This window comes from Mus musculus, chromosome 19 (genome assembly GCF_000001635.26).
Source record: "Mus musculus strain C57BL/6J chromosome 19, GRCm38.p6 C57BL/6J".
Classification (NCBI taxonomy): domain Eukaryota; kingdom Metazoa; phylum Chordata; class Mammalia; order Rodentia; family Muridae; genus Mus; species Mus musculus.
The window spans coordinates 29,787,673-29,813,227 of record NC_000085.6 but is presented as its reverse complement, the minus strand read 5'-3'; the positions used below and the strand labels follow the sequence as shown (position 1 = coordinate 29,813,227).

The window sequence follows — 25,555 nt, the reverse complement described above, 5'->3', positions numbered from 1 at the left end:
GCATCATACAGTATGTAGACTTGCGGAGCGAATTTCTCCCCATCTCCTTCCAGCCTCTACAGGAGCACATCGGTCGGAGAACAGGACGATACCCCTAAAACGCACTCAGCTCCGTCCACCCTGTAAAACCCAGACCCCCGCCTGCCAGCTTCACCCCGCCGCAGCGGAGAGTGGGAGCAGCGCCCCGCCCATCCCCGGCGTCGCCTCACTGACGTCACCGCTCCCAGCCGCAGACTCCCTCCCTCCTTCCCGGTCGCGGTAGCTTTGACAGGACGCGATGGCGGCGGCCGGGTCTGCAGGGTTGCCGGCGACCGTGTCGGAAAAGCAGGAGTTTTACCAGCTTCTGAAGAACCTGATCAATCCAAGCTGCATGGTGCGGAGGCAAGCCGAGGAGGTCTATGAGAATATCCCAGGTCTGTGTAAGACTACATTTCTCTTAGACGCCGTCCGAAATAGAAGAGCAGGTTATGAGGTGAGACAAATGGCTGCCGCACTGCTACGACGGCTTTTGTCCTCAGGGTTTGAGGAGGTCTATCCAAATCTACCTCCTGAAGTGCAGAGGGATGTCAAGATTGAACTGATACTGGCCGTTAAGTTAGAAACACATGCTAGCATGAGGAAAAAGCTTTGTGATATTTTTGCGGTGCTGGCCAGGAATTTGATAGATGAGAGTGGCACTAACCATTGGCCAGAAGGTCTGAAATTCCTCATTGATTCGATTCACTCTAAAAATGTGGTTCTGTGGGAAGTTGCACTTCACGTTTTCTGGCACTTTCCTGGGATTTTTGGGAACCAGGATCGTCACGATTTGGATATCATCAAGAGGTTGTTGGACCAGTGTATTCAAGATCAGGAGCATCCAGCAATCAGGACATTATCTGCTAGAGCTGCAGCTACGTTCGTCCTTGCTAATGAAAACAATATTGCTCTTTTCAAAGACTTTGCGGATTTGCTTCCTGGGATCTTACAGGCTGTGAATGATTCCTGCTACCAGGATGATGATTCTGTGCTAGAATCCCTTGTTGAGATTGCAGATACTGTACCTAAGTACTTGGGTCCCTATCTAGAAGATACTCTGCAGTTGAGCCTGAAGTTGTGTGGAGACTCTAGGCTTAGTAACCTGCAACGCCAGCTGGCTCTGGAAGTAATAGTCACCTTATCTGAAACTGCAACTCCAATGTTGAAAAAGCATACGAATATTATTGCACAGGCTGTGCCTCATATATTAGCAATGATGGTTGATCTTCAAGATGATGATGACTGGGTAAATGCTGATGAAATGGAAGAAGATGACTTTGACAGCAATGCGGTTGCTGCTGAGAGTGCCCTAGACAGACTGGCTTGTGGACTTGGTGGGAAAGTTGTTTTGCCAATGACCAAGGAGCATATCATGCAGATGCTTCAGAGCCCTGACTGGAAATGTCGACACGCCGGATTAATGGCCTTATCAGCCATTGGAGAAGGTTGCCATCAGCAAATGGAACCAATTCTAGATGAAACAGTTAACTCGGTTTTACTTTTTCTTCAGGATCCTCATCCAAGGGTAAGGGCTGCTGCCTGTACTACACTTGGACAGATGGCTACAGATTTTGCACCTAGTTTCCAAAAGAAATTCCATGAGATAGTGATTACAGCTTTGTTGCGAACCATGGAAAACCAAGGTAATCAACGTGTGCAATCTCACGCAGCTTCTGCTCTTGTTATTTTTATTGAAGACTGCCCCAAGTCATTGCTAATTCTATATTTGGAAAATATGGTAAAAAGTCTCCATTCCATCTTGGTAATTAAACTTCAAGAGCTGATTCGGAATGGAACTAAGTTGGCCTTAGAACAACTTGTGACAACCATTGCTTCCGTTGCAGATGCAATAGAAGAAAGCTTTATTCCATATTATGATATATTTATGCCCTCACTCAAACACGTTGTTGAGCTCGCTGTTCAAAAGGAACTCAAGCTTCTTCGAGGAAAAACTATTGAATGCATTAGCCATGTTGGACTTGCCGTTGGGAAGGAAAAATTTATGCAAGATGCATCAAATGTGATGCAGTTACTGTTGAAAACACAATCAGACTTAAATAACATGGAAGATGATGACCCTCAGACTTCTTACATGGTTTCAGCCTGGGCTAGAATGTGTAAAATCCTTGGCAAAGACTTTGAGCAATATCTCCCACTGGTTATTGAGCCACTTATCAAGACTGCTTCAGCTAAGCCTGATGTCGCTCTCTTAGACACACAGGATGTGGAGAACATGAGTGACGACGATGGCTGGCAGTTTGTAAACCTCGGAGACCAGCAAAGCTTTGGCATCAAAACTTCAGGACTTGAAGCAAAAGCAACTGCTTGCCAGATGTTGGTTTACTATGCGAAGGAGTTAAGAGAAGGATTTGTGGAATACACGGAACAAGTTGTGAAGATGATGGTTCCTCTGCTGAAATTTTATTTTCATGACAATGTTCGAGTGGCAGCTGCGGAAGCCATGCCCTTTCTCTTGGAATGTGCAAGAATTCGTGGCTCAGAGTATCTTTCACAGATGTGGCAGTTTATATGTGATCCCTTAATCAAGGCAATTGGAACTGAACCTGATACAGATGTACTCTCAGAAATAATGAATTCTTTTGCCAAGTCCATTGAGGTCATGGGAGATGGTTGCCTCAACGATGAACACTTGGAAGAACTGGGAGGAATTTTGAAGGCAAAACTTGAAGGGCACTTTAAAAACCAAGAGTTACGGCAAGTAAAAAGGCAAGAAGAAAATTATGACCAACAGGTTGAAATGTCTCTTCAAGATGAGGATGAATGTGATGTTTATATTCTGACCAAAGTATCAGATATTTTGCACTCATTATTTAGTACTTACAAGGAAAAAATTTTGCCATGGTTTGAGCAGCTACTCCCACTAATTGTAAATCTAATTTGTTCAAGTAGGCCATGGCCAGACAGACAATGGGGACTATGCATATTTGATGACATCATAGAGCATTGCAGTCCAACCTCATTCAAGTATGTTGAGTATTTCCGGTGGCCGATGCTTCTCAATATGCGAGACAACAACCCTGAAGTCAGACAAGCTGCTGCTTATGGACTGGGAGTCATGGCACAGTTTGGTGGAGATGACTACCGTTCCTTGTGTTCAGAAGCCGTTCCACTCTTGGTAAAAGTTATTAAGTGTGCAAATTCCAAAACCAAAAAGAATGTGATTGCTACAGAGAACTGTATCTCAGCAATCGGAAAGATTCTGAAGTTTAAGCCCAACTGTGTAAATGTGGATGAAGTTCTCCCACACTGGTTATCGTGGCTTCCGCTGCATGAAGATAAAGAAGAAGCTATTCAGACTTTGAATTTTCTCTGTGACCTAATTGAAAGCAACCACCCAGTTGTGATTGGTCCAAATAATTCCAATCTTCCCAAAATCATCAGTATAATCGCAGAAGGAAAAATTAATGAAACTATTAGCCATGAAGACCCCTGTGCCAAACGCCTAGCTAATGTTGTCCGTCAGATACAGACTTCTGAAGAATTGTGGTTGGAATGCACATCTCAACTCGATGATGAGCAGCAGGAAGCTTTACATGAGTTACTCAGTTTTGCTTGAAGCAGTTTAATACCATCTATCATAAAAGTAGCTACAACGTGTCGTGAGTGGATTCATTACAAATGAGAGATATACCATTTCTCTCTGCTAAGCAGTTCATACTTCTATGTTTCTCCAGGATTAGTGTTAAGGTCTCCTGTTTACTTTGCACGTGTCACTTCTTAAACTGTGGTTGTAACCTGTGCTTCCAGTTGTCCTAGAGTTATTTGTCACCTTCCCCCTATTTAGTGTGAAATGTATAAATTGTTATTTGTCTGACCTATTGATGCTGGGCAGACGGTATATTTTGTGCCAAGATGTCTGTGACTGTCACAAGATGCAAAAAAGCTCACAAAGAAAGGGAGACTTCCAGGTTAAACATTTCTGGAATTGAGGGTGAAGAATACAGTGGCAGACTTGTTCTTCCTTGGTAATACTGTGTTTGTTACAGTGAGGGACGGATGCTAGAACTGAGTGTGTCAAGGTATGGCAGTGGTTGTAGGAGTTGTTTTCTACAATATAAGTGAACCTTTTCATATGGTACTCCTGAAAAGTGGTTATAGCATGTCTAAAAACAGTTCCTAAAGTATCCAGCTGAGAGTTATGAGAACTTTTAAATCTCCTTAACCAAACTGGTTTAAAAGAATTTATCTAGAACTGAAACATTCATGGGTGTGGAGGAGGTACTGAGGAGACATTTAACACTGAAAGAATCTGACAGACTAGAACAGTGTAATAAATACTAAATAGTCAGTGTTTGTGGGAGTCAGGTATTGTTACATGTTTTGGCCAAGTATTATTTTGTGTTTGTATGTCATATCCCCGTAACTCCCATTTCAAACATAAAGGGAAACCTTTATTCAGAATGGGGGTTAAATAGAGTTCTATTTTGACAGATTCTACAGAAACAGTGAAACAAAATGTTATCCTTAAACATTAAAAAGAAAAGAGCTTTAAGACTAGTCACATATCAGTGTATGTGTATTACAAAACAGCTATCAATTTATGGTTAATTACATTAAATGGAATGTCTTTAGTGTTGAAGGTTTTTTTTTGTTTGTTTGTTTGTTTTGTTTTTTTTGGGTTTTTTTGGTAGGATAGGAAAAGACTTCTACTTAATGGAACTTCATTCAAAACTTACAAACAAGAATGTCTGTTGTGACTTCCTGAGCCTGTTGTGAGTACTGTGTATGTAACAGACCAAATATGTCCGAACCAGTAAGTGCTCAATAAATTGTCAGTGTTACTACTGTTGATTGTCCTTCTACTGTGTTCTTTTTTATACTTTAAAATTTTTTTACATGGAATTTCCCTCCCCTACTAGGTCTATCTAGGACTACTGCAGACAGGGATATAAAGTCAGGATTATAGATAGCTCAGAATTTGATATATACTATGCTTATAATTGTATTTAAAATAAATAGAAAAATAGCTACCTTGAAGTTTATGTTTTCTCTGGGTGGTGGGACTAAGTGCCAGTTCTTCTCTTATCTATAATTAACCTATGAACAATATGTTTCTTATTAATAAAAGTTTTTTTAAGTCCAAGGACTTGATTTTTTTCTTTCATAATAACTAGGATCAGTTCATGAATAGAGTTAAGGCTCCTTCTAATTATCTGTAGCTCTTTCTATGTCTTAAGAAATCTTTCACCAAGATTCTTTTTTCATTTTCTGTAGTCTTGTAGAAATCTGACAAATGATTTGTAATTGGGCAATTGGAGTTTTGAAGTAAGAGTTCTTAAATTTAAATTTTGTCAAACTTTTCCTGTTAGTTTCCCCATCTGTAAGATAGCCTAATGGGTAGCTTATGTGGTTGTTGTTAGAGTCAAAGAAGATAATGACTACCAAGTGCTTAGTAGCACAAGGTTCAGAAAGTGGAAGCTATTGTGTAAAGTTTTGAAATGGGTCTGGTGGCTAAAAGAGGACATTTTCTTGAGTTTGGTTGGCTTTAGATTTGTGGGCTTTGTCAGAGGAAATGAAGGAAAGGCTAGCCATACAGTTGTCAGTTGCTGAAGTATAACTGCCCCACCTTTTCATCATGAACCGTGGTATGTCTGAGAGAAAACTATAAATTCCAGATAAATACATGCATGTGTATAAGTCTGTGTATATGTGAAGTACTTTAATAACTTGTATTCCTGTTGCACTATTTTACTTACAACTGGTATTTAACTTACTGAGTCCCCACAAGAAAGTTTTACACTATTAAATGTTATCAGTCCTTTAGTAGTTAAAGTCTTTGTTTATAGTCGCAAACCATTTTGAAGGTGAGATAATCTCAACCATTTAGTTATGAATATCATGTTTAAGATGCATTTCTATAGTTTTGGTTTTATGTTTCATTCCAAGTTTCAAGCAAGTTTAAGTCTGAATATTATGTGCATTAGAAAGCTGTGACATCTATTTGGGGTTCATTAATTTCCCCGTCATTTTAAGCAACAAGTAAACTAATGTAGTGAGTCCATATTTTAGTCATTTAAAAATATGTAGCGAGATTTTAAAGCCACACCAGTGACAAGCTGTACAGCTTAGAATAGACATATGGAGACTTTTTAGTGAGATTGCATTCTCTTAAATTCTTAGCCGAACTTAAGATCTCGTGTGTTTTTCGGTTTTTAAAAGTCAATAGAAAACAGGACTCGCTTTCGAGAACTAGAGTTCTACAGGCCACCACTCTTCTTTTGAGGAGCTCTTAATTTTTCTTTCTAAACTTTTCTAAACGCTGGGGTTTTTTTTGTTTTTTTTGTAAAAAACAAAACCCAGTCACAAGGAAGGAGAGGTACAAAGAATATTTTACAACGGAGAGGATTGAATCTTGTTCACTCTCGTTATTCACTTGTGTTAACAAAGGTTATCTAGTAACTGCCTTGAGAAAACTAACAGTAAAATTTTTAGAACTAGTAAGGGTCTCACCAAAAGGAAACTTTCAGTCTATGGTTCACCTTCCAGACTGCGCCAGCGCAGGCGCTCTGTTTCTCCCTCCACCCCACCCCTTACAGACGTCCGCATATTGATGACATCATTAGTCCGCGCCACACCCTGGGCCTCCGAGCCTGTGGGAGAGCCAAGTCCAGGGCTTTCGCGTAGCGGGGCGGGGCCATCCCGTGCTACTACGCATGCGCGCCGGGCATGGCGGAGGCAGCTCTTTCTTCGCCTCTCTCCCCGGCTCTCCCCGGCCGGGGGGGCTGAGTGCCCTCCCCCTTTCCTCCCCGCCCCTCCCCTCCCCTCGCCCCCTCCCGCCCAGCGGGGCTTCTAACTGACAGTCGTCGCCCGGCCCGGTCCGTGCGCCGCCTCCTCCTGCCCGGGTCCCCCCGCAGGTAGACAGGGGCGGGAGGGGGTGTGAGGGAGAGGAGGAGCCGGAGCCGCGGCGGCCCGGGGCTGCGGCCCACTCGGGAAGGAGCCGAGCCCTCTTAGTCCTCGCCCCCTCCCAGCGCCCCGTCGGCCCGGGAGGGGGTGGGGCGCCGAGGCCCCGCGGGCCGGGCCGGGTGTGGAGCGTGCAGCCGGCGCGGGCCGCGCGCCGCCGGGGGGAGGGGAGAGGAGGGCACCTAGCTCTCCTCTCCCCCCTCCCCCGCGCGCCATGTAACCCCGCCCCTCGGGCGCGAGCCTGAGACCCCCGCGCGCGCGGGTCCCCGGCCGGCCGGCGACGGAGGAGAGCAAGGCCCGATGCGGCAGGGGCTGCGCGGCGCCGCGGATCTCTGAGGAAGCGGCCCGCGCTCCCGCGTCCCCCGGTGCCCGGAGCGGCCGCTCCTCTCGACCCAGCCTGGGCCTGCCGGGGGCATGAGCGTGCCGGAGCCACCGGGGGAGATGGAGCGGGCCGCGGAGGAGGAGCGGCCGCCACCGCCGACCGGAGAAGGGAACGAGGAAGAGGTGGTGGTGGCAGCGGCGGCCCGGGCCTCGGGGCTGGTCCGCCGGAGGAGTGCCTCCTCGGTGGACGAGGAGGAGGAAGCGGCGGCGTCGGAGACGACGGTGGTCGCAGGCGGTGGCTGCAAGGAGCAGGAGCTGACCTACGAGCTGCAGCAGGGCTACCGCATCCTGGGCGAGTTCCTGCAGGAGAAGCACCGCGGCCTCACCGCCCCTTTCCTGCAGCCCTTGGGGGGCGTTGCCGCCGGGGAAGAAGAGGTGGCCGAAGGGCGGCGCAGCGGGGGCCGGGGCAGTCGCGTCCCCCCGCAGCAGCCCAGCCAGGGCATGTGTCTGTTGAAGATGGAGGAGAAGTTCTCCAGCGGCCAGTACAGGGGCATCACGGAGTTTGTGGCGGACTTCAGGTTGATGCTGGAGACCTGCTACCGCTTGCACGGTGTCGACCACTGGATCTCCAAACAGGGCCAGAAGCTGGAGATGTTGCTGGAGCAGAAGTTGGCGCTTCTCTCTCGGTAAGTGAGCTCGGGTCCCCGGTGGGACTGACAAACCGACACAAACACACCCACACACGTGTCCGAGAAGGGGCTGGGCCAGGGCCTGGGGGGCGGCGCTGATAGGTGCTGAGTTGGTGCTAGAACCGCGGGAGGAGGAGCGGCCGCGCTGGGCGCGGGACCGGAGGGGTGTGGTGGGCACCCACGCCAAAGCCGAGAAGGTAGCCCTGTCCTAAGAACCCCAAACTCGGATATAACAGGTAGATAAGGTTCAAGACGTAAGACCTACCGGAGAAGGCGAAAGCCTTTTTGTAGGATGGAAGTTGAACCCGCCACTTATAGACAGTTTACAACGGCACGTGGGGCGAGATACCTTTAGAAAAATAATGTTGCTCGTAGGGAATGATAGTCGAGCATACTGTCTGTTTCAACCATTTGGAATTTAAGTGTGATTAAATGTTTCCGTTTCATGAGGAAATTGAATTTTTTTTCAGTGACAAGAAATGAATGCACCAACACAACGTCTTTCATAAGTTTAGACTTGCATGGTGTGGGCCTGTCGGAGACTTTTTCCAGTGCTAGATAGAACAGAGGGTTTCAAGCATGCCAGACAAGCACTCTTGAACCCAGCCTCAAACATTTTTTATTCTACTAGAAATTATAAATAATTCAAATTGTACAGGGCTTTCGGTATACACCATCTATATGATTCCCCCCCTTTTATTACTAAATGAAATAGAGAAGAGAAAATAAGTTAACATAGGACACTGAAGGTGTTTTATACAATAATCAGTATATAGTGAACATGAACCCAGTTAATTTAACTTTTTCAGTAATGGAAAAGTTAAAATATTAGAAATGTTAATTAAAGTAGATTAATTAATTACCAGGATTTTTAATTTTGTGTGTATGAGAGAGTGTATGTGCACTGTGTGGGATGGGGCATGATCATGCAGTGGAAATCAGAAGAAAGTGTCTGGTGGCCGCCAACACTCTACATTTTTTCCTTTGGGAAAACGTGAGATTTGCATATTTTTTTAAGAGACTGGAAGCTAGCAAGCCCCAGCCAGCCTCCAGTCTTCATCTCCTTTGGAGCAGGGGTTACAGGTTGGTTCCATGGTAATAGGATCTGAACTCAAGTCCTCCTGATTGGGCACCAAGGGCTGTTAAGTGCTAAGTCATCTTTCCAGCTCCTGGAATGGGGGTTTGAGTTTTATTACCGGGCTGAGCTTGACTGATTGACTTTTTGACCTGTTTGCTTGTCTATAAAATAGGGTCTATAAAATATTCCCTACTAAAAAGGTTGCTGTGAGGACTAAATGAGGTTTTTTTTAACAAAGTCAATAATATAGGTCATGTAACTCAATGTATTAAGCACAGTAGTGTAATAAAATGAATATTATCTCAGATCTGGACTTGGGCATTGTATGAAATGTGTAAAATCTGTTATTCATTTGTCTTTGGCTTCTCATATACTATTTTAAAATTTATTAATAATTTCACTAAAAGAATAATATAGTAAGTGTTTACTCATTAAAAGGCAGATTCTCTTTAAACAGATTAAAGTTGTTTTTGCTTTCTGCAGTGAAGTAGAATTATTTGGTAATAGGTTAAGTGTTTACAAATTAGCTTTGTAAGTTTAATATTTTTATTTGGTGATTTTTTTTTTTAAACTGTGTTACTCTTTACAGTGTAGTGTAGTGGAAATGGCACATATTTAAAAAGCAGTCCATTCAAATGTCATAAATTGTAAAAACTTTTTTTAAAAGAAGATTTATTTTAACTTGTGGCAGAGGGCTTATATGCATGTGAGTGCAGGTGCCTGTGAAGGCCACAGTTTGTCAGAGTCACTGGAGCTGAAGTTACAGGTGTTTGTGAGCCGCCCGAGGTGAGTGCTAGGAATCAAACGCTGGTCCTCTGGGAGGGAGCAGTATGTGCTCTTAGTCATCTGAGCCACTCTCCAGTCCCACGTGTCATTATTGTTAGATAGCTAAATATACTCCAGACTGATGTCACAGGATTTGAAACACAGAAGGAACCTTAGTGTTCTTGTCATCCACCTAGTTTTACAGATGGCAAAAATAGCACATAGAATGAGACAGGATAGCTCTATGGAAGTTCTAAAGGTTAGCATGTATATACAGCGCAACTATAGATATATTCAAAATTACTGTGTGAATAACAAATCTTTGTCTACAAAATGACAGGTTATTTCTCTTTTGCATAAAAATGTATAAATATTATTCCTAATAGCTTATGCTCAGAAATAGCTCCATGAGGTCTACACTTAGAATTTAAACTAGCAATGTTGTAAAGTTAATAAAAAAAATAGATGTTTCTGATTTATTAGGCCAAAAGAAATAAAAATTCATGCGTTTTAGTAGCAAAAGTAATGTGATAGTCTCAAATAGATAATTTTGAGTCCCTCGTGTTTTTGTGTTTTGTTATTTGATGTATGCAAACACTTTGTAAGTGCTAGACTATATCTGTGGATACTAAAGTTTTTTCTTTTTTATATTAGCTTAAAATCTGAGTCATAACTTAGCAAGTATTTTGAGTGGGCAGAACTGAGTGAAAGCTACAGCTTCTTGGAATATAGGTTGGATTTATCGATGTTCAAGAACAGTATTCTACAGACTTTATGTGATTATGGTTTTCGGAAAAGAGATGACCTTATGAGTATCTTCAAGAGATGTGTGGTATGTTAGTCATTAAACAAGTATCACATGTTATCTAAGTTTTGTCTTCTGACGTATATTTCTTAGACACTGAGTTATTACTTTCAAATGGTAAAAATTACTTTAAGGTTGCTGCATATATGGAGCTGGCAAGAATACTCAGTGGGGAAGTATTGGCTGCCAAGCTTGAGACCCGGATTTGACCCCTGGACTCCTGTGATGGAGTAGAGGAGAGACCTGACTCCTGAGGTCGCCCTCTGTTTGAGCTGCTACATATACTATTGAGCTTTCTGTTGAGCAGTTGGTGAGGTATTAGGTAAAGAGGAGCCACATTATCATTAGTGAGCAGCCTAGTGGTACTGGTATTGTGAACAAGTTAGAGCAGATCTGTTTCATCATCTATCCAGTGACAGTGATGATAAACTAGATTAGTTGATAGTATACATTTTCTGAATTTATTTGATGGGATTGACTTGAAATCTTGGCTTAGTTTATAAAGTACTCTTATGTATTCCATGGGAACATATTTTGGGAATACTGTGAAGAGCTATGTTCTAGAGTGTTAGAGGTATATAGACATTGTATAAACTACGGCGTGGGGCAGGGGTGAAGTTTAAAATATCTTATGTCTTATTCAAGACATTGTAGTTTTGAGCTAGATGAAATTGATATCATTGAATATGTATTTGAGTAGTTCTGTACTAGATAGTACATAAAATCCTCTAGATATATTGGTAAACATTATCTTGTTCCTTCAGGTTGATAGGTGAAGAGAAGCACACAGATCTGGAGACAGGAGAGTACAGTGTTGACAAGGGTACCAAGGCAGAACTTTATATGAGAATTGTTGATCTTTAGCAGCCTTTTGGGAGAGAAAAAGATTACAAAAGATTGTGATTAACCCCCTCCCTCCCCCCACCACATGGCCATGATCAGCCTCTCTCTTTCTGCCTTCTCTCTTTCTCTCTGCCTTTCTATAATAAAGCTCTAAAACCATTTTTTTAAAAAAAGTTTGTGATTAAAATGTATATACCATATATTGAAAGCTGGGCAGCTTGATAGAGCGCTAGGAAGAGTATATTATGGCACCAATAAAAGGTATTATTTCAGTACTGTAAACTTTTTCTAAAGTTTGTTTCACTTGAAAATATTTGAGAATATTGTAGATTTCTTACAATAAAAATGCCTTGGTAGAGTACAGTGTATTTTTACTTTGTAGCCTATCAGTATGGTTGTAAGCTCTGGTACTATGGCCAAATACCTGAGAAAAACAATTTTAAAAAGTTTTATTCCATTTTATAATTGTATTTTAGCTTTCAGATCATTTTTAGACTATTTTCTTAAAATTAGAATTACTCAAAACAAATAATCATTTTTAGTGTCCACAACCTTGTATAATATTACAAATCTTTAACATTCTTATTAAATTACCTGACCTTTGTTTTGCTTTAGCTGGGAAAGACTAATAAATCTCAGTGGTAGGTAATATTATCTACCCAAACCTTTTGCTGTGTCACCTTCCACCTGAGACTTGTAAATGTTCTAGAATTATTCATGCTTAGATCTGAGGATGTTGAGTGTATATACTTTGAAACAAGAGAAAAAAAAAGAATTAGTTATGGTTATTGCTAAGCAGAAAGTTGCTATATTTATCTGCCACTCTCCTTTCCTTTCCACGGAGTCTTGAGTACCCTAAGCTGACCTGGAATTCACTGTAGTGCTGGGAATTGAACCCCAGGGCTTTTGTGCATGCTAGAAAGGCACTGTGCCAGCTAAGCTACATCCTTAGCCCCTTTAAAAAAGGTTCTGCTTGTATTCCTAAAGTTTATATAGTAAACATGCTATTTTGTATGTTGAAAGTTTTATGAAAAAGTAATCTTTACAAATTTGAATACACTATATGGGTAAAAAGTTGGGTTTGAGTGTGTTTCACTTCACAGGGTTGTGGTGTAGTGTACTTGAGTGTGTAGTTGTAGCTACACCGTGGAACTGCAGGTGGTTAAGTTGTCCTTCTACTCTCTTGCTTTTTCTGCAACGACGACCATGCATTGCAGTTGTTTCTTTTTGGTTTGTTTTAAAATTTCACTCAAAATATAAAACCCGCGAGTTTTCTAGGTGCAGTTTTAAAGATTTAAACTAGCTAGTACTAAGGATTGAATACAAATTTTACTGCCTAAAGGTTTTGAGTAAAGACTTCTGAAAGTATTTGCAGATAGAAATAGCTCTTTGGGTACTATTTTTCAAATGTTAGTGTGTCTTAGAGTTCACATTTGTCCCTTTTGGTGTTGGAATGCACTAAAAGATTAAAATGGTGAATAAAGAAAATAAAACTGCTTCACCTTATAACTGTTGTTCTTTTGTGAAGTTTGTCTTTTGTGTTAAAAATCAGTGAAGAGCAGAGCTAAGAGATATAATGCAGGAAGTTTGAATTGGTAATTTAGTACATGGCATTTGCTTGGGATCTTCTTTTCCCAAAGATAGCCCTCTTCTTTAGATACATTCCATTTGTTAAAGATAATTTTGTTTCAAATGATAGCATCCTAATTTATAGAACTACAGCTTTATTTTGCAAAAGACTTGCAGGTTAGCAATTGAAAAAAATTCTAGTCTAATCCAGTCTCACAAAGACAAATCATCATATGATGTTTTTCTTGTATATATAATGATGTAGGGCATATCATGAAAGTAAAAGTTGGATTATTAGGCATGTGAAAGGGTGAACGTAAAGGAGAGTTAGAGGTGATGGAGGTCATATTCATTTATGGAACTGTTATAATAAAACACTATTGTACAATTAATACATGCTAAGAAAAATAATTTTAAAGGGAAAAATTGGGTTGGAAAGATAAAGAGATTAATAAACACCTACCATTAAAGGGGTTGTAAGGATCTGAGTGTGGCTCTCCAGACTTGTAAAAGCTGAGTATGGTGGCCCTGGAAGGGAGGTAGGGCAGTGCAGAGACAGGCAGGCTCCCAAGGCTTGTTGGCCGCCAGTGTAGCCAGTTGGTGGTAAGCTCTGGGTTCAGGGAGAGACCTTGCCTCAAAACACAAGGTAGAGAGGATTAGAAAGATGGCTTGGTGGTTAAGAACACTTGTTGCCCTTGCAGAAGACCCAGGTTTGATCCCAAGCACCCACATGGTGGTTCCACAACCGTACATAGTTCTAAAAGATCCAGTGTTGTCTTATGGCCTTTCTGGGCACTAGGTATGCACATATTGTGCACATATATACATTTAGGTAAAACACTTGTACACATAAAAGAAAGTAAAGAAAAATTGTCAAAATAGTAAAATGAAGAGTGATGAAGAAAGACACCCAGCCTTAATTGCTGGCCTACGTATTCATGTCTGCACTAACCTATGCATGCACACAAACACACACACACACACATACACAAGTCTTTTAGAAAAGAATAAATTATAATCTACTACCACGTTATATGACTTTGTGGTAGTATATATTCTCAGCCTTTTTGAGTGACATCAAATCTTTTCCACAAACACAAAAATCTTTTCCCAGTAGCATTTCATACTTTCATTTTTATTTTTTATATTTTATTGTATTTATTTATTTGTATGTTTATGTTTATTTGTGCACACACACAACACCTTGTAGAGGGCAGAGAGCAGCTTGAGAGATTGAGCTTTCTCTTCCCATCATGTGTGTCTTAGGGATAAAACTTAGATCAGCAGCCTTACCTGCAAAGCAATCTTACTGGCTCATAGTTTTGTTTTGAAAGTTGCTTTTCAGGCAAGCCTGATTGCTCATGCCTGTAGTTCCTGCATATGGAAGGTCAAGGTAGGAGAATAAATGCAAAGCCTGCTAGGCACTATGAGACCCTGCCTTGAAAAAGAAAGAAAGGAAGAAAGGAAAGGAAAGAGGGGAAAGGAAAGGAAAGAAGAAAGGAAAGGGGAAAGGAAAGAAGAAAGGAAAGGGGAAAGGAAAGAAGAAAGGGGAAAGGGGAAAGGGGAAAGGGGAAAGGGGAAAGGGGAAAGGGGAAAGGGAAAGGGAAAGGGAAAGGGAAAGGAAAGGAAAGGAAAGGAAATACTATACCAGAGTTGGTGGGACATACTCTTGATCTTAGTGCTTGATCATAGAGGCAGGTAAAATCCAAAACTAGAAAAAAAAAATCTTTTTGAAATTTTACTAAATAAACTATTTCTACAAAGACAGAGCAGGGTATTTTCTCAGGTTTGTCCTAAAAAAGAAGACTCCATTTCATTTCATACAGAAGGAAACAGGCCATTTTTAAAAAACTCATTACATATTTTTCCTGTAGTTACAAAAACAGTGTTTTTGACATATATGAAAATTTTAAATTAGAAGATGAAAATACTAGAAAATAATTAACAAAAGACATTTTATGTTTGCTTTGGATATCTGTGTGTGTGCTTAAAATATACTACAAATACATTTGTTCTTGACTCTCTTATTTTCTTCTCTGATGCTGCCTGATCTGAGACTTCCTGACCATTCTTTCTTAAGTCACTTTCCTCTTTTGGGTCACTATCACCTTTAATGTGCTTTGTTCTTAATAGGGTTTTGTTTTGCAACTTAATGAAAGTCATTCCATTTATGTCATATATAATCATTTCTCTCTGAGCACAGGAATTTTTCCTACTTGGTGTGCTGCTATTTAACTTTTGTGACTATTCACTTGAAATAAAAAGTGGCTCTTTAAAAACAAAGGATTTTAGTAATTACTTGAGTTGAAAAAAGGCTTCATACTCTCTTCTCAAGGAATGAATTACAGTTTTTAGAAGCCTGATAAAATTCATGTTTGAAATTAGGTTAGCCAGTTTAGTGAGACCCTGCTGAGAGGGCTTGGAGAGTGACACTGACCTTGCCTGCCTTGTGCAAGGTGCTGGTAGGTTCAGCATGATATGTGTATCTGGTAGCAAAAGGTAAATGGTATAAGAAAAATGTAAAATTTTTCTAAGAAGTCCCCTTGACCTAGGGAGTTGGCTCAGGAGATAAGGTGCTTGTTGATAAATTAAGAACCTCAGCACTCACATAGAAACTAGGTATGGCAATGCTTTCCTGTAATCCCAGTACTGGGAAGCAGAGATGGGAGGATGCTGAGGAGCTCAACAGACCAACCAGTCTAGCCAGTTAGAAAGCTCCACGTTCAGTAGCCTGTCTTAGAAAATAGGGGAAAGGCAATTGAAAATATACCAGAGGTCAACCTCTGCTCTCCGCATACCTACACACAGGCATGGCATTTGCATAAATATCTATATTGCACGCACATGCACACTTTATATAGAGACTCTCACCAGCAGTACAGTCTATTACTGTTTTGAGACTACAATTGTTTCTTATATCTAATTGGTATCTAATAACCATTTCAAACATGTTTAAACCTGTTATGGTAGTACTGATAGTTTTACTGTTGCTTTGTGTTTTCGAGTTTCTTCCATTTCATTTATTTCCCGTATTAAAAATGTCAATTAATTCTGAGCTTATGTATTTCTAATGTTGCTGCTTAAGTTCAACCATTACCATTTCTTACTTGTACTTTCCTAATTTCATTTTCCTTTGAGTTCATTTTCTGTCCATCAACCATTTAAAAATATATATCGAGAGAAAATAATAAGTACTCTTAGGGATAAGTGCTTCACTGGCATTTTGGGTATATTAAAGAATTTAACTCTGTTCTTTAACATATCTACCATACCACTTCCCTACCCTCCCCACTGTCTTCTTATTTATTTAGTATTTAGGTGCTGTGGCTCTAGAGTGGAGGACAGAAGAGGACAAGCTGGGGAGAGGTTCTCTCAATTTCAATCACATGGGTTCTGGGCTCAAACTTGGGTCATTTGGCTTGACAACAAGCCATCTCACCACCCCCTAAACCCATTTCTCATCTCATGGCCTTTGTACTTGATCTTTTATTTTGAACATATATTACTTTTTTTTGTTGTTGTTGTTATTTTGGTTTGGTTTTGCATGGTTGGCTCCTGCTGTCACTTCCTCAGAGAAATTAATCTTGACTGACTGGGAGTATATAACTTACAACTTATGTAGATTTGCTTACTTTGATTTCATATATCTGTACTACAGCAGTTGTACCAGTTCCTAGCCATACTACCTATGAGTGTCTAATGATGAAGGAAAGCATAAATAAGATGAAAAAATGAGTGGGTCTATTTAGAATTTGTTAGTCAAAAAATGAAGTTGAATTCCAGCTGTTTTGTTATTCTTGTGTGCAACCAGTTGTTGCAACATCACTTTCCTCCATTGTTTTGAAATACCGACTTGATGATAACATCCTGGGTGTATTTTGAACTCTCCACTCTGTTGCTGATCTTTATTCATTTGTATTCCTTTAATTTTGTGATTTTAAATTTCTTTTTGTGTGTGTTGAGGAGAGAGGGAGAGAGAGTATGCATGCATGTGCATTCTGCTCACATGTGTGTGGAGGCCCGAGGACAACTTAGGTGTCATCCTCAGGGACAATGTCCCCCTCTTTTGAGGCAGGCCTAGACTAGTGAGCACCAAGCCCAGGGATCCGCCTTTGTCCATAATGCTGGGATTACAGGTATATATTGCCCCACCCAGATTTTCTTACCTGGGCTTTCATGGTAAAAGTAAGCCCTCAGGTTTGTAAAACAAGCGCTTTTTACTGAGTGAGTCCACCTCCTCAGACTCTAAAATCCTTTAACATCTGGTAAAATGGGTCCTCTATCAAAACAGGTATTTTACCTGGAGTTACTTTTCTTCTATTTTTCTATAAGCAGTTTTTCTTTTTAGTAACTTGATAGATTGGGCATTTGTAACATTTTAGTCATTTGGCACAAGAAATATATGAGAAAACCATATAAATTACTGGTTCGTAGAGAAGATAAATGGTATTCTTGTTTGTGAAATAAAAGATAATTATGAAGAAAAACAGTTTGAGCATTAGGTATTTTCTGTAAATATCACAAAATTTAATTGACATATCCTTCTCATTTCAATTTTGTTGTTAGCTTTTGCTAGGTTCCTACTACTTTGTTAAGACTTGTTACTTTAATCTGGCAAAGGCAAAACTTGAGTTTTCCTGTGTGTCTTTGTGCCATTATCCTAATGAGTTTCCTGAATTTATAGTCTACTATTTCAAACTCTTATAGATATATAGCTTGTAGATAAAGAGAAGAGCCAGGGCCTGGGAGCTAAGATATCTGCCTGCCTCCTTTGGAACTCATTACTATTCAAGTATCTTTTAGATAATGCAGATGTATTTGGACAATGAGTTAGTAACTCACTTAGTAATGAGCTTATTTATGTTCTACCTGCACTGAAACCTCTTGAATTATTCCGTGTGGTAAGGAATTGCTCTAAGCAGTAGTAATATGTTTGGGAGAGCTAACTAGAAATCAGACTTGCCAAGGTTGGTAAGGTACTGTTCAGACAGTATTTTTATATAAAAGTTAACAACTTTAGGCTTACCAATGTACCTTAAACTCAAGTAAACAAAACGGAGACATAGATTTACTTTAATCAAAATGTGTGGTTTTCTCTGAACCATAAGTTTCTTTCTTTTTTGGGGGGTGGTGGTGGTGGTTCAAGACAGGGTTTCTCTGTGTAGCCCTGGCTGTCCTGGACCTCACTCTGTAGACCAGGCTGGTCTTGAACTCAGAAATCTGCCTGCCTCTGCCTCCCAAGTGCTGGGATTAAAGGTGTGTACCAACATTGCCTGGCTCTTTTTTTATTATTAAATTATTTTATGTATTTACATTCCAAAAGCTGCTCCCCTTCCTGGTCCTACCTCCCCGAGTTCTTCACCCTATCCCTTCCTCCCTGAGAGGGTGCTTCCCTACCCCGCCGACCCTCCCATTCACCCCCACCAGCATCCCTCTTCCCTGGGGCATCAAGTTTCCACAGGATTAAGTGCATCCTCTCTCACTGAGGCTATACAAGGCAAACCTCTGCTACATATGTGCCTGGGGCCACAAACCAGCCCATGTGTGCTCTTTGTTTTTTGGCTTAGTCTTTGGGAGTTCTGAGGGGCCAGGTTAGTTATGCTGTTCTTCCTATAGGGTTGCCATCCCCTAACTCTTTCGCATTGATCCCCAACCTCAATCCAATGGTTGGCTGTAAGTATATGCATCTGTCTCAGTCAGCTAATGGTAGAGCCACTCAGAGGACAGCCATGCCAGGCTCTTGTCTGTAAGCATAATATAGCATCAGTAATAGGGTCAGGGTTTGGTATGCGCCTATAGGATAGACCCTAAGTTGGGCTGGTCACTGGGTGGCCTTCCTTTCAGTCTGCTCCATTTTTGTCCCTGCATTTCCTTTAAACAGGAACAATTCTGGGTTAAAAATTTTGAAGATAGGTAGGTGGCCCCCTGCCTCAACTGGGGTCCATGTCTATCTGTTGAAGGTGGTCTCTTCCAGTTCTATCTCCCCACTGTTGGGCATTTTGGCTAACATCTTCCTCATTGAGTCCTAGTAGACTCTTATATCCGAGGACTTTCTAGAGGTTCCCTCTAACCCCTAACCTCCCTGATGCATATTTCGATTCATTCTCCTGGCCCTCTGGGTACCCCTTCTGTCTCTCCCCATACCTGATCCTGCCCCTCCTTTCCGAACCCTTCCCACTCTACTCTCCCACCAGGTTCCTTTCTCTTTCCCTCCGCCTCCCATGACTATTTTGTTCCCCTTGTTAAGTGGGTTTCAGGAATCCACACTTGGGTCTTCTTTCTTGTTAAGTTTCCTACAGTCTGTGAGTTGTATCATGGGTATTTATCTCCTTGTACAAAGCTCAAAATGTGTGGTTTTAAAACTTACAGTATTGTCTGTCTTCAGTTGGGGGTAGTATTTTTATTGATCTGCTGCTGTTTCAATAAATAAGGCATAGAAATGTTTAACTTGAAGGGTCTCTGCAGTTAGTCTCTACTGAAGTTGTCTTTGACTTTTCTAAAGATGAATGCCTTCCTTCTCAATCCTTGGCTTTATTCTTTCTCAGTCAATTTGGAAATTAAAGAGTTTAGATTGCTTACCAATTAAACTTTGGTCTCTGTTTTTGCATTGTTAAGTTACTCCTTAACTCATCTTTTCAGTATTCTTTTTCTGTGTTTTCCTTGATCTGTAGGTAGTTCCTGCAGTTGCACCTTTAGAACTTCTATTTCTGCATTTATTCTTCTAGATACATTACTCACTTCCCATGACTTTACTTACCAAAAGATTTCTAGGTCAGTATTTTAAGCCCTCCCTCTCGTTTAAAAAATAACTTATTTCTGTCCATAGAACTTCTTTTATTCTTTTTGGTTTTTATAGAGACAGGGTTTCTCTGTGTAGCCCTGGCTGTCCAGGAACTTACTCTGTAAACCAGGCCTGCCTCAAACTCAGAGATCTACCTGTCTCTGACTTCAGAGTGCTGAGATTAAAGGTGTGCGACACAACTTCCCTGCAGAACTTTTCTAATTAAAATAACTGCTACCTCAAAAGTATTAACTATTTCTAACTCAAATCTTAGTTTTCCATTCTGACTTTCAGCATTCTTTTAGGTTTTTGTTGCTATTTTCACCATTGTTTCAGCCAGAATATAAATATAAATATCATCTTTGATATTTATACTTTTAATTCCGTATACACAAACTGTCGTTACGTTCATCACTGAATCTTTATTGTTTAGTAAATGTCTGATTGAATTTGAATGGATATTACCTCTCTACTTTCCTATCCTAAAAAGATTTAATTGTGTTAAGTTACAGTTAATGGTCTTGAGAAAAGAGTGACTAGATGCTAGAGAACTTGAGTAAAGTAAGGCCTGGAAGTGTCCCTTTAATTTCCTAGCAAGGAGATTGGGAAGAATGATTCAGTGGAGTATGTGCAGGCAGTTGCCATGTTAGACTGCAGCGTGAATCAAAGGATTAGCAATTTAGGTTCAATTTCCAAGGGGAGTGGCTGTTTTTAATCAGATTTGGACATGATTTTATGCTAAAGGAATGCTCAGGAGGATTCATGAAATATGGATAGTGAAAACCTGTGTAACAGTTGGTTTTGGATCAGAGACATTTCCACTTGAACATTGACACATGTCTCAATTCAGATAGTTTTAGTTTTTCAAAAGTAGAAATGATTGGATACCTTACTGAAGAACTTCCTGTCTAAGTTGTAGTGGGTGATAGGTGAAGCTTTTACCTAATGAGGGGGTTAGAAGTGGCTATTATGGGAGCCAAGAGAGGATGTTAACTACTTTCAAAGAAGTAGTCTTTGTCTAGGTTGAATCCATTTTTTATAACTAAAAAATAAACTACAAGGCTTTGAATTTGATAGTAATGCTTAGTAGTAGAAATATATGAGCAGAGGGACTTTAGGCTAAGATTTAAAAGAAGTTAAATACATGGGAAATTTGGTCAAGGGAGAGAAGAAAATTTGTTAATGCATTTTGAGTTCCAGCTTACTTACAACTAGTGAAAAGAAGCTGAATTCTGTTAGAACAAATGAAAGTCAAGATCCTAGTTTTCTGGGTGAGCTGAGAATTTCAAGGGAAGTAAGAATAGTGATTGGGGGAACAACAGGGAAGGAACAAAAGAAAATAAGTAGTAGTTGTGATTACTACTTTCTTACAGATTTTTTCTTTTTTCTGAAAAAAATCTTGGCTATCAAGTAGCTTAAAGATGAAAGCAGTAGTCTCCAAACTTTAAAAAAAAAAATAGTGTGTATTATTTGTACAAAATGATTGGTTTCACCAAGAAGTTGTCAGGTTTCTAAATTTTTATAAGATGATCTTTGAAAGAGGGGGAAAACTAGTATGTGAGCTGTAGCTTGTTTGTATTTATAAATTGCAAGTAAGCATTTCTCCAAGCATTAATAGTACAAAACTTATCTTTTATGAGAGCATTGTGATTTGTTTGTCAAGGTTCGGTTTAATACTTGGGTTGAGATATTTGAAACATCTTTTATGCTAGGTTTATTTGGATACTTGGTTTTAGTGATTAGTGCAGCTCAGAACTCATAAAGATGCATACATTTAGATGGAAGAAGTACACACCAGCTGCAATGACTATATATTGCTTATCTGTAAAATGTGCCCAAGTTTTTGTTGAAGTCCCTAGTAAAATTTCTTTCTTTTCTAATTTCATTCAGTTGTTCTTGAAAACTAATACTCAGGCTGTGCTTTGCTGTTAGTCATCATACGCCTCTCCAAATGTATTCTCTCCACTCTTGTATACTCTGCTCTGTGCCCCAGGAGGCTGATTTCTAAGGACTGCATCAACTGGTCTGCCTTGTCCCCTGACTTCTGATTGGGTTCAGCCAACGGAAGCATTGACAGGAGGACCAAGAGGTAGGAGTATTTACTTTAACATCTTCCTCTTTGCTGGCCTTCAGGTTGTGAGTAACTGCTCAGGCGTTGCGTGGCTCTTCTTTGATTATAAGTTTCTTGGTCTAATAACTACTCCCCATTCCCTTCTCTTCCTCTTTTAGGCTTAGAGTGGGAATAACTCCTTGTTATGGAGGATCCGGCAACACTTCATCTCTTCCTAGTTTCTCTTAGCCTTGCCTGCACATTTGTAAAGAGTCCCTGGATTAAACAATACTCACTGTCTTTTACATGTCCTTTCTTACTATACAACCCTGGATAATAGTTATAGCTATGTTTTAACACTTTTTTTTTTTTAAATGAATGAGTTAGTGAAACTTTTGAGTGTGTGCGTGTTCTCTCTCTCTCCCCCCCCCCCCGCCCTGTGTGTGTGTATGTGTGTGTGTGTGTGTATGTGTATGTGTGTGTACATGCATAGAATTGAACCCAGGGCCTTGTGTATGCTAAATATATTCTCTACTTTTGAGCTGTACTTCCATATACATAGTTGTAGTACTAATGGCATTCACACTGCTATTTAGTAATAATAAAAAAAAAACCCTCAATAATGGAGGCATTTATAAATATCTGTTTTTAATAGGTATCTCTGTCTGTTTATCAAGTAAATAGAAAGTATATTTTATTAACATCAGTTTGCTTCTTGTTATTACTTGTTTTAGTCATTGTAAATAGAATTTAGTCTCTGAATTCTGAAATTCAGAATGTATTAGCATAGACATTTTATGTTTTAAAAGAAAAAAAACAATGGAAATGATAGTAAAAACTCAGTGAGTCAGCTATAATTATTGCTAAGGTTTTGTGTATAGTTGGCATTATATTGTTTTCAAACTACTATCATACAGATTTTATGAAATAATTTTCCTCACAGGAAGAAAATAGCTTGTTTTTTTGGTTTGTTTTTAAGGGAAGAGTTACTTTAGTGTATTTGCATGGTTCTTGATCATGTGACAATTCCTGTTGAGAGGTGAGGGGAAATTTATTTATCTTAATTTATAGGTCTTGATTCCCTAATGAATAAAAACCAAATAACATGTTTAATCAGGACTCTTACTGTGGACAAATATACATAGATTGGAGTTAAAATTTAAATATAGTCATAACTGAACATGTGAAACAGCTTGGTTTGTATCATTTCAAAGATGTTTAAACATGCATGTATACACATATGTGTACGTACACACAAAAACTTGTATATATAAGCAATATGTATACTATAGTTTGGGGTCAAAGTACAGCCAATAAGGAGAGAAAATTCCCTTATATTCCTGGACCTTTCCTTCTGGCTGAAAATATATAGGATTTTAAAATTAGCTTTTTAAAATTTTATTGTCATTTTGACTTCATGTATGTCTGTGTGAGGGTGTCAGATCCTCTGGAACTAGAGTCACAGATAGTTGTGGACTGCCACGTGGGTGCTGGGAATTGAACCTGGTCCTCTGGAAGAGCAGCAGTGGTCTTAGCCACTGAGCCATCTCTCCAGCCTCAATAGTTATTTTTGTAATTGAAAAAAAATTTCCATACAGTATATTTTGATCATGTTTTTACTCTTCCCAGATCCTCTCCACCTCCCTATACACCCAATTTTATGTTTTCCCCTCCCTTTCTTTTTAAACAAACAAAATCAATAAACACACACACAAAACCCACATAAAAACAGAAGCCAAATGTATATGCAAAAGACCAGTAATACAAAAAATGCCTAAAGCAAGTTAAGACAAAAAGTATACAAAAATACCATTGAGTTTGTTTGTGTTGGCCAACTACTCTTGGGCCTGGGGTCTACTCTGAAGTCATAACAAATGCTAATTGCAATTCTTGCTTAGGGCTGGTGGGAGCCAGTGTCTAAATTTTCTCCTCAGTGCTTGGATCCTGTCTGAACTGAGCCTGTTTGGGCCTTGTGTGTCCTGCCACAGTCTCTGTGAGTTCATATGTGCTTCAGTCCTGCTGTGTCTGGAAGACAGCTGTTTCCTTGGAGTCATCCATCAACTCTTGCTCTTACAGTCTTCCTGCCTCCTATTTTGCATAGGTCCCTGAGTTTTGCCAGGGGTGAGATGTAGTCAGTTATTAAGTAAATACTATTTAACACTGTGTTGATAAGTGACATAAAGACAAAGAAACCAGTATAAGGTCACAGAGTGATAGAGGTGTTATTAAACACCACAATTAGAAACCCTTTCAGATTTGGTGGCATCTAAAAGATGGTTAAAGTGAGTGGCCTACACATGAGCATCTAGATCTAGGGAAGAGTATTTTATTGGAAGATGGATGGATGGAGTGCAAAGATTCTAAGGAGTAGGTATGATGGTGTGCTTGAGAATATATGGGAGACTTTGGCTGGCATGCAGAGAACAAAGACAGAAAAGCAGAAAGGATGCCATTAAGGAGATGATGACCAACCATATCACACTAGGTCTTATAGATAACAAGAACATCGATGTGTTCTAAGTATGGCTGCAAGAGTTGGGAGGAGACAACAAAGTAATGAAATACTCCAAGTTGCTCTTAAAAGTGTTATGCAGTGTATTGATAGAACAGAATGAAAGGAAAAAAAAATTTGTCGGAAGCATTTTTAGTAATCTAGGTTAAGAAATTGAACTCATACTCAGCACACATACTTATAGATGGCATTTATTTGTGATGTTTGTAGATTAAATTATTTTATTCAAAAACTTTTTTACACTTGTGAATAAATATACAAGTACCTGGTCCTCTCAGGTGAATTGGTTCTGAGGTTTCTTAATTAATGTAATCTGGGCTATGGAGTTGGCTCAGCAGGTAAAGGTCTGTGCTGCCAAGACTAACCAGAGTTCACTCCTTGAAACCTCTATGTGGAAGGAGAGAACCAACTTTCAGTTGTCCTCTGACCTCCATGTGCACTCGCGCACGCGCGCGCACGCACACACACACACACACACACACACACACACACACACACACTAATACATAAATGTAAAATTCTGTTAAAAGGTAGAAAGAATGTACTGACACTTGAAACCAGTCCTTCTAAACATACAATGAATGTAAATTTTTAAATTAAAATATTATTTTTTTAAAAAGATAACAACTGCCTAAAATAGCAAATGAGATTAGCTCAAATTCTCCATTCTTAGAAAACTAAGGTTCTTATCCTATATAAAGCTAAATCAGTTAGTGTTATCTCCTTGTAACAAAAAACCACTAGTACAATGATTCAGTAGAATCTATTCTTGGGATCTAGATGCCAGGGAATGTAAGATTGATAAGTTATTCTAATTATAGTCATAAATCAATGTATGCACTGTTTAAGAAGGGCAGACTTTAATTGTATCTCATAGTGTAAAAGTTTAGGCTTCAGTGACCTTTTTGACAGTTTTTAGGAAAGCAAGGAAATACAACTATTGCCAACACTTAGTTCATATAAGTTCCTTTTTGTATGCCTGGTTGCTTAAACAGAGGGAATATGGATTTATTAAAATAAAGTAAGAACACTCAAGAGTGGGAGGAACTCCAAGGGAGGAACATCCCTTATAAATTGTTACATAGTATTTTGAGTAATTTTGAGTATTTGAGTGACATGCTTTAAGTGCTAGCTTAAGTTTGCCATTGTAGAAATAACGTGACATTTTTAGAAGCTTTGCCATACTCTACAAAGGTAGAAGAG

The 25,555-nt window shown here is 39.9% G+C and overlaps 2 protein-coding genes across 14 annotated transcripts in view; both read left to right on the top strand.

Moving 5' to 3' along the window:
- The first annotated feature begins 253 nt into the window (after window positions 1-253).
- Window positions 254-5,120, top strand: Ranbp6 (RAN binding protein 6). The gene has a single exon (NM_177721.4). It carries the CDS (start codon window positions 278-280, stop codon window positions 3,593-3,595), a length of 3,318 nt encoding a protein of 1,105 aa, NP_808389.2. The 5' UTR covers window positions 254-277; the 3' UTR covers window positions 3,596-5,120.
- A 1,559-nt stretch (window positions 5,121-6,679) lies between these two features.
- Window positions 6,680-25,555, top strand: part of 9930021J03Rik (RIKEN cDNA 9930021J03 gene) — a 92,147-nt gene continuing 73,271 nt past the window's right edge. For 4 of the 13 annotated variants that reach the window (XR_001782588.2, XR_003952791.1, XR_003952790.1 and 1 more), the window contains exon 1: window positions 6,680-7,946. Coding sequence is in view for 7 of the 13 variants with exons in the window: in XM_017318195.2 (XP_017173684.1) it covers window positions 7,354-7,946 (593 nt within the window). In the remaining 6 variants the exon portion in view is untranslated. Of the gene's footprint in view, window positions 7,947-21,783; window positions 21,880-25,555 lie in introns of all 13 variants that reach the window. The other 9 variants (XM_017318195.2, XM_017318193.2, XM_017318194.2 and 6 more) reach the window with 5 other exon arrangements.

Bases quoted from the DNA above. Each gene is read 5' to 3' on its own strand.
- Ranbp6 (NM_177721.4), top strand. From the start codon at position 278: ATGGCGGCGGCCGGGTCTGCAGGGTTGCCGGCGACCGTGTCGGAAAAG.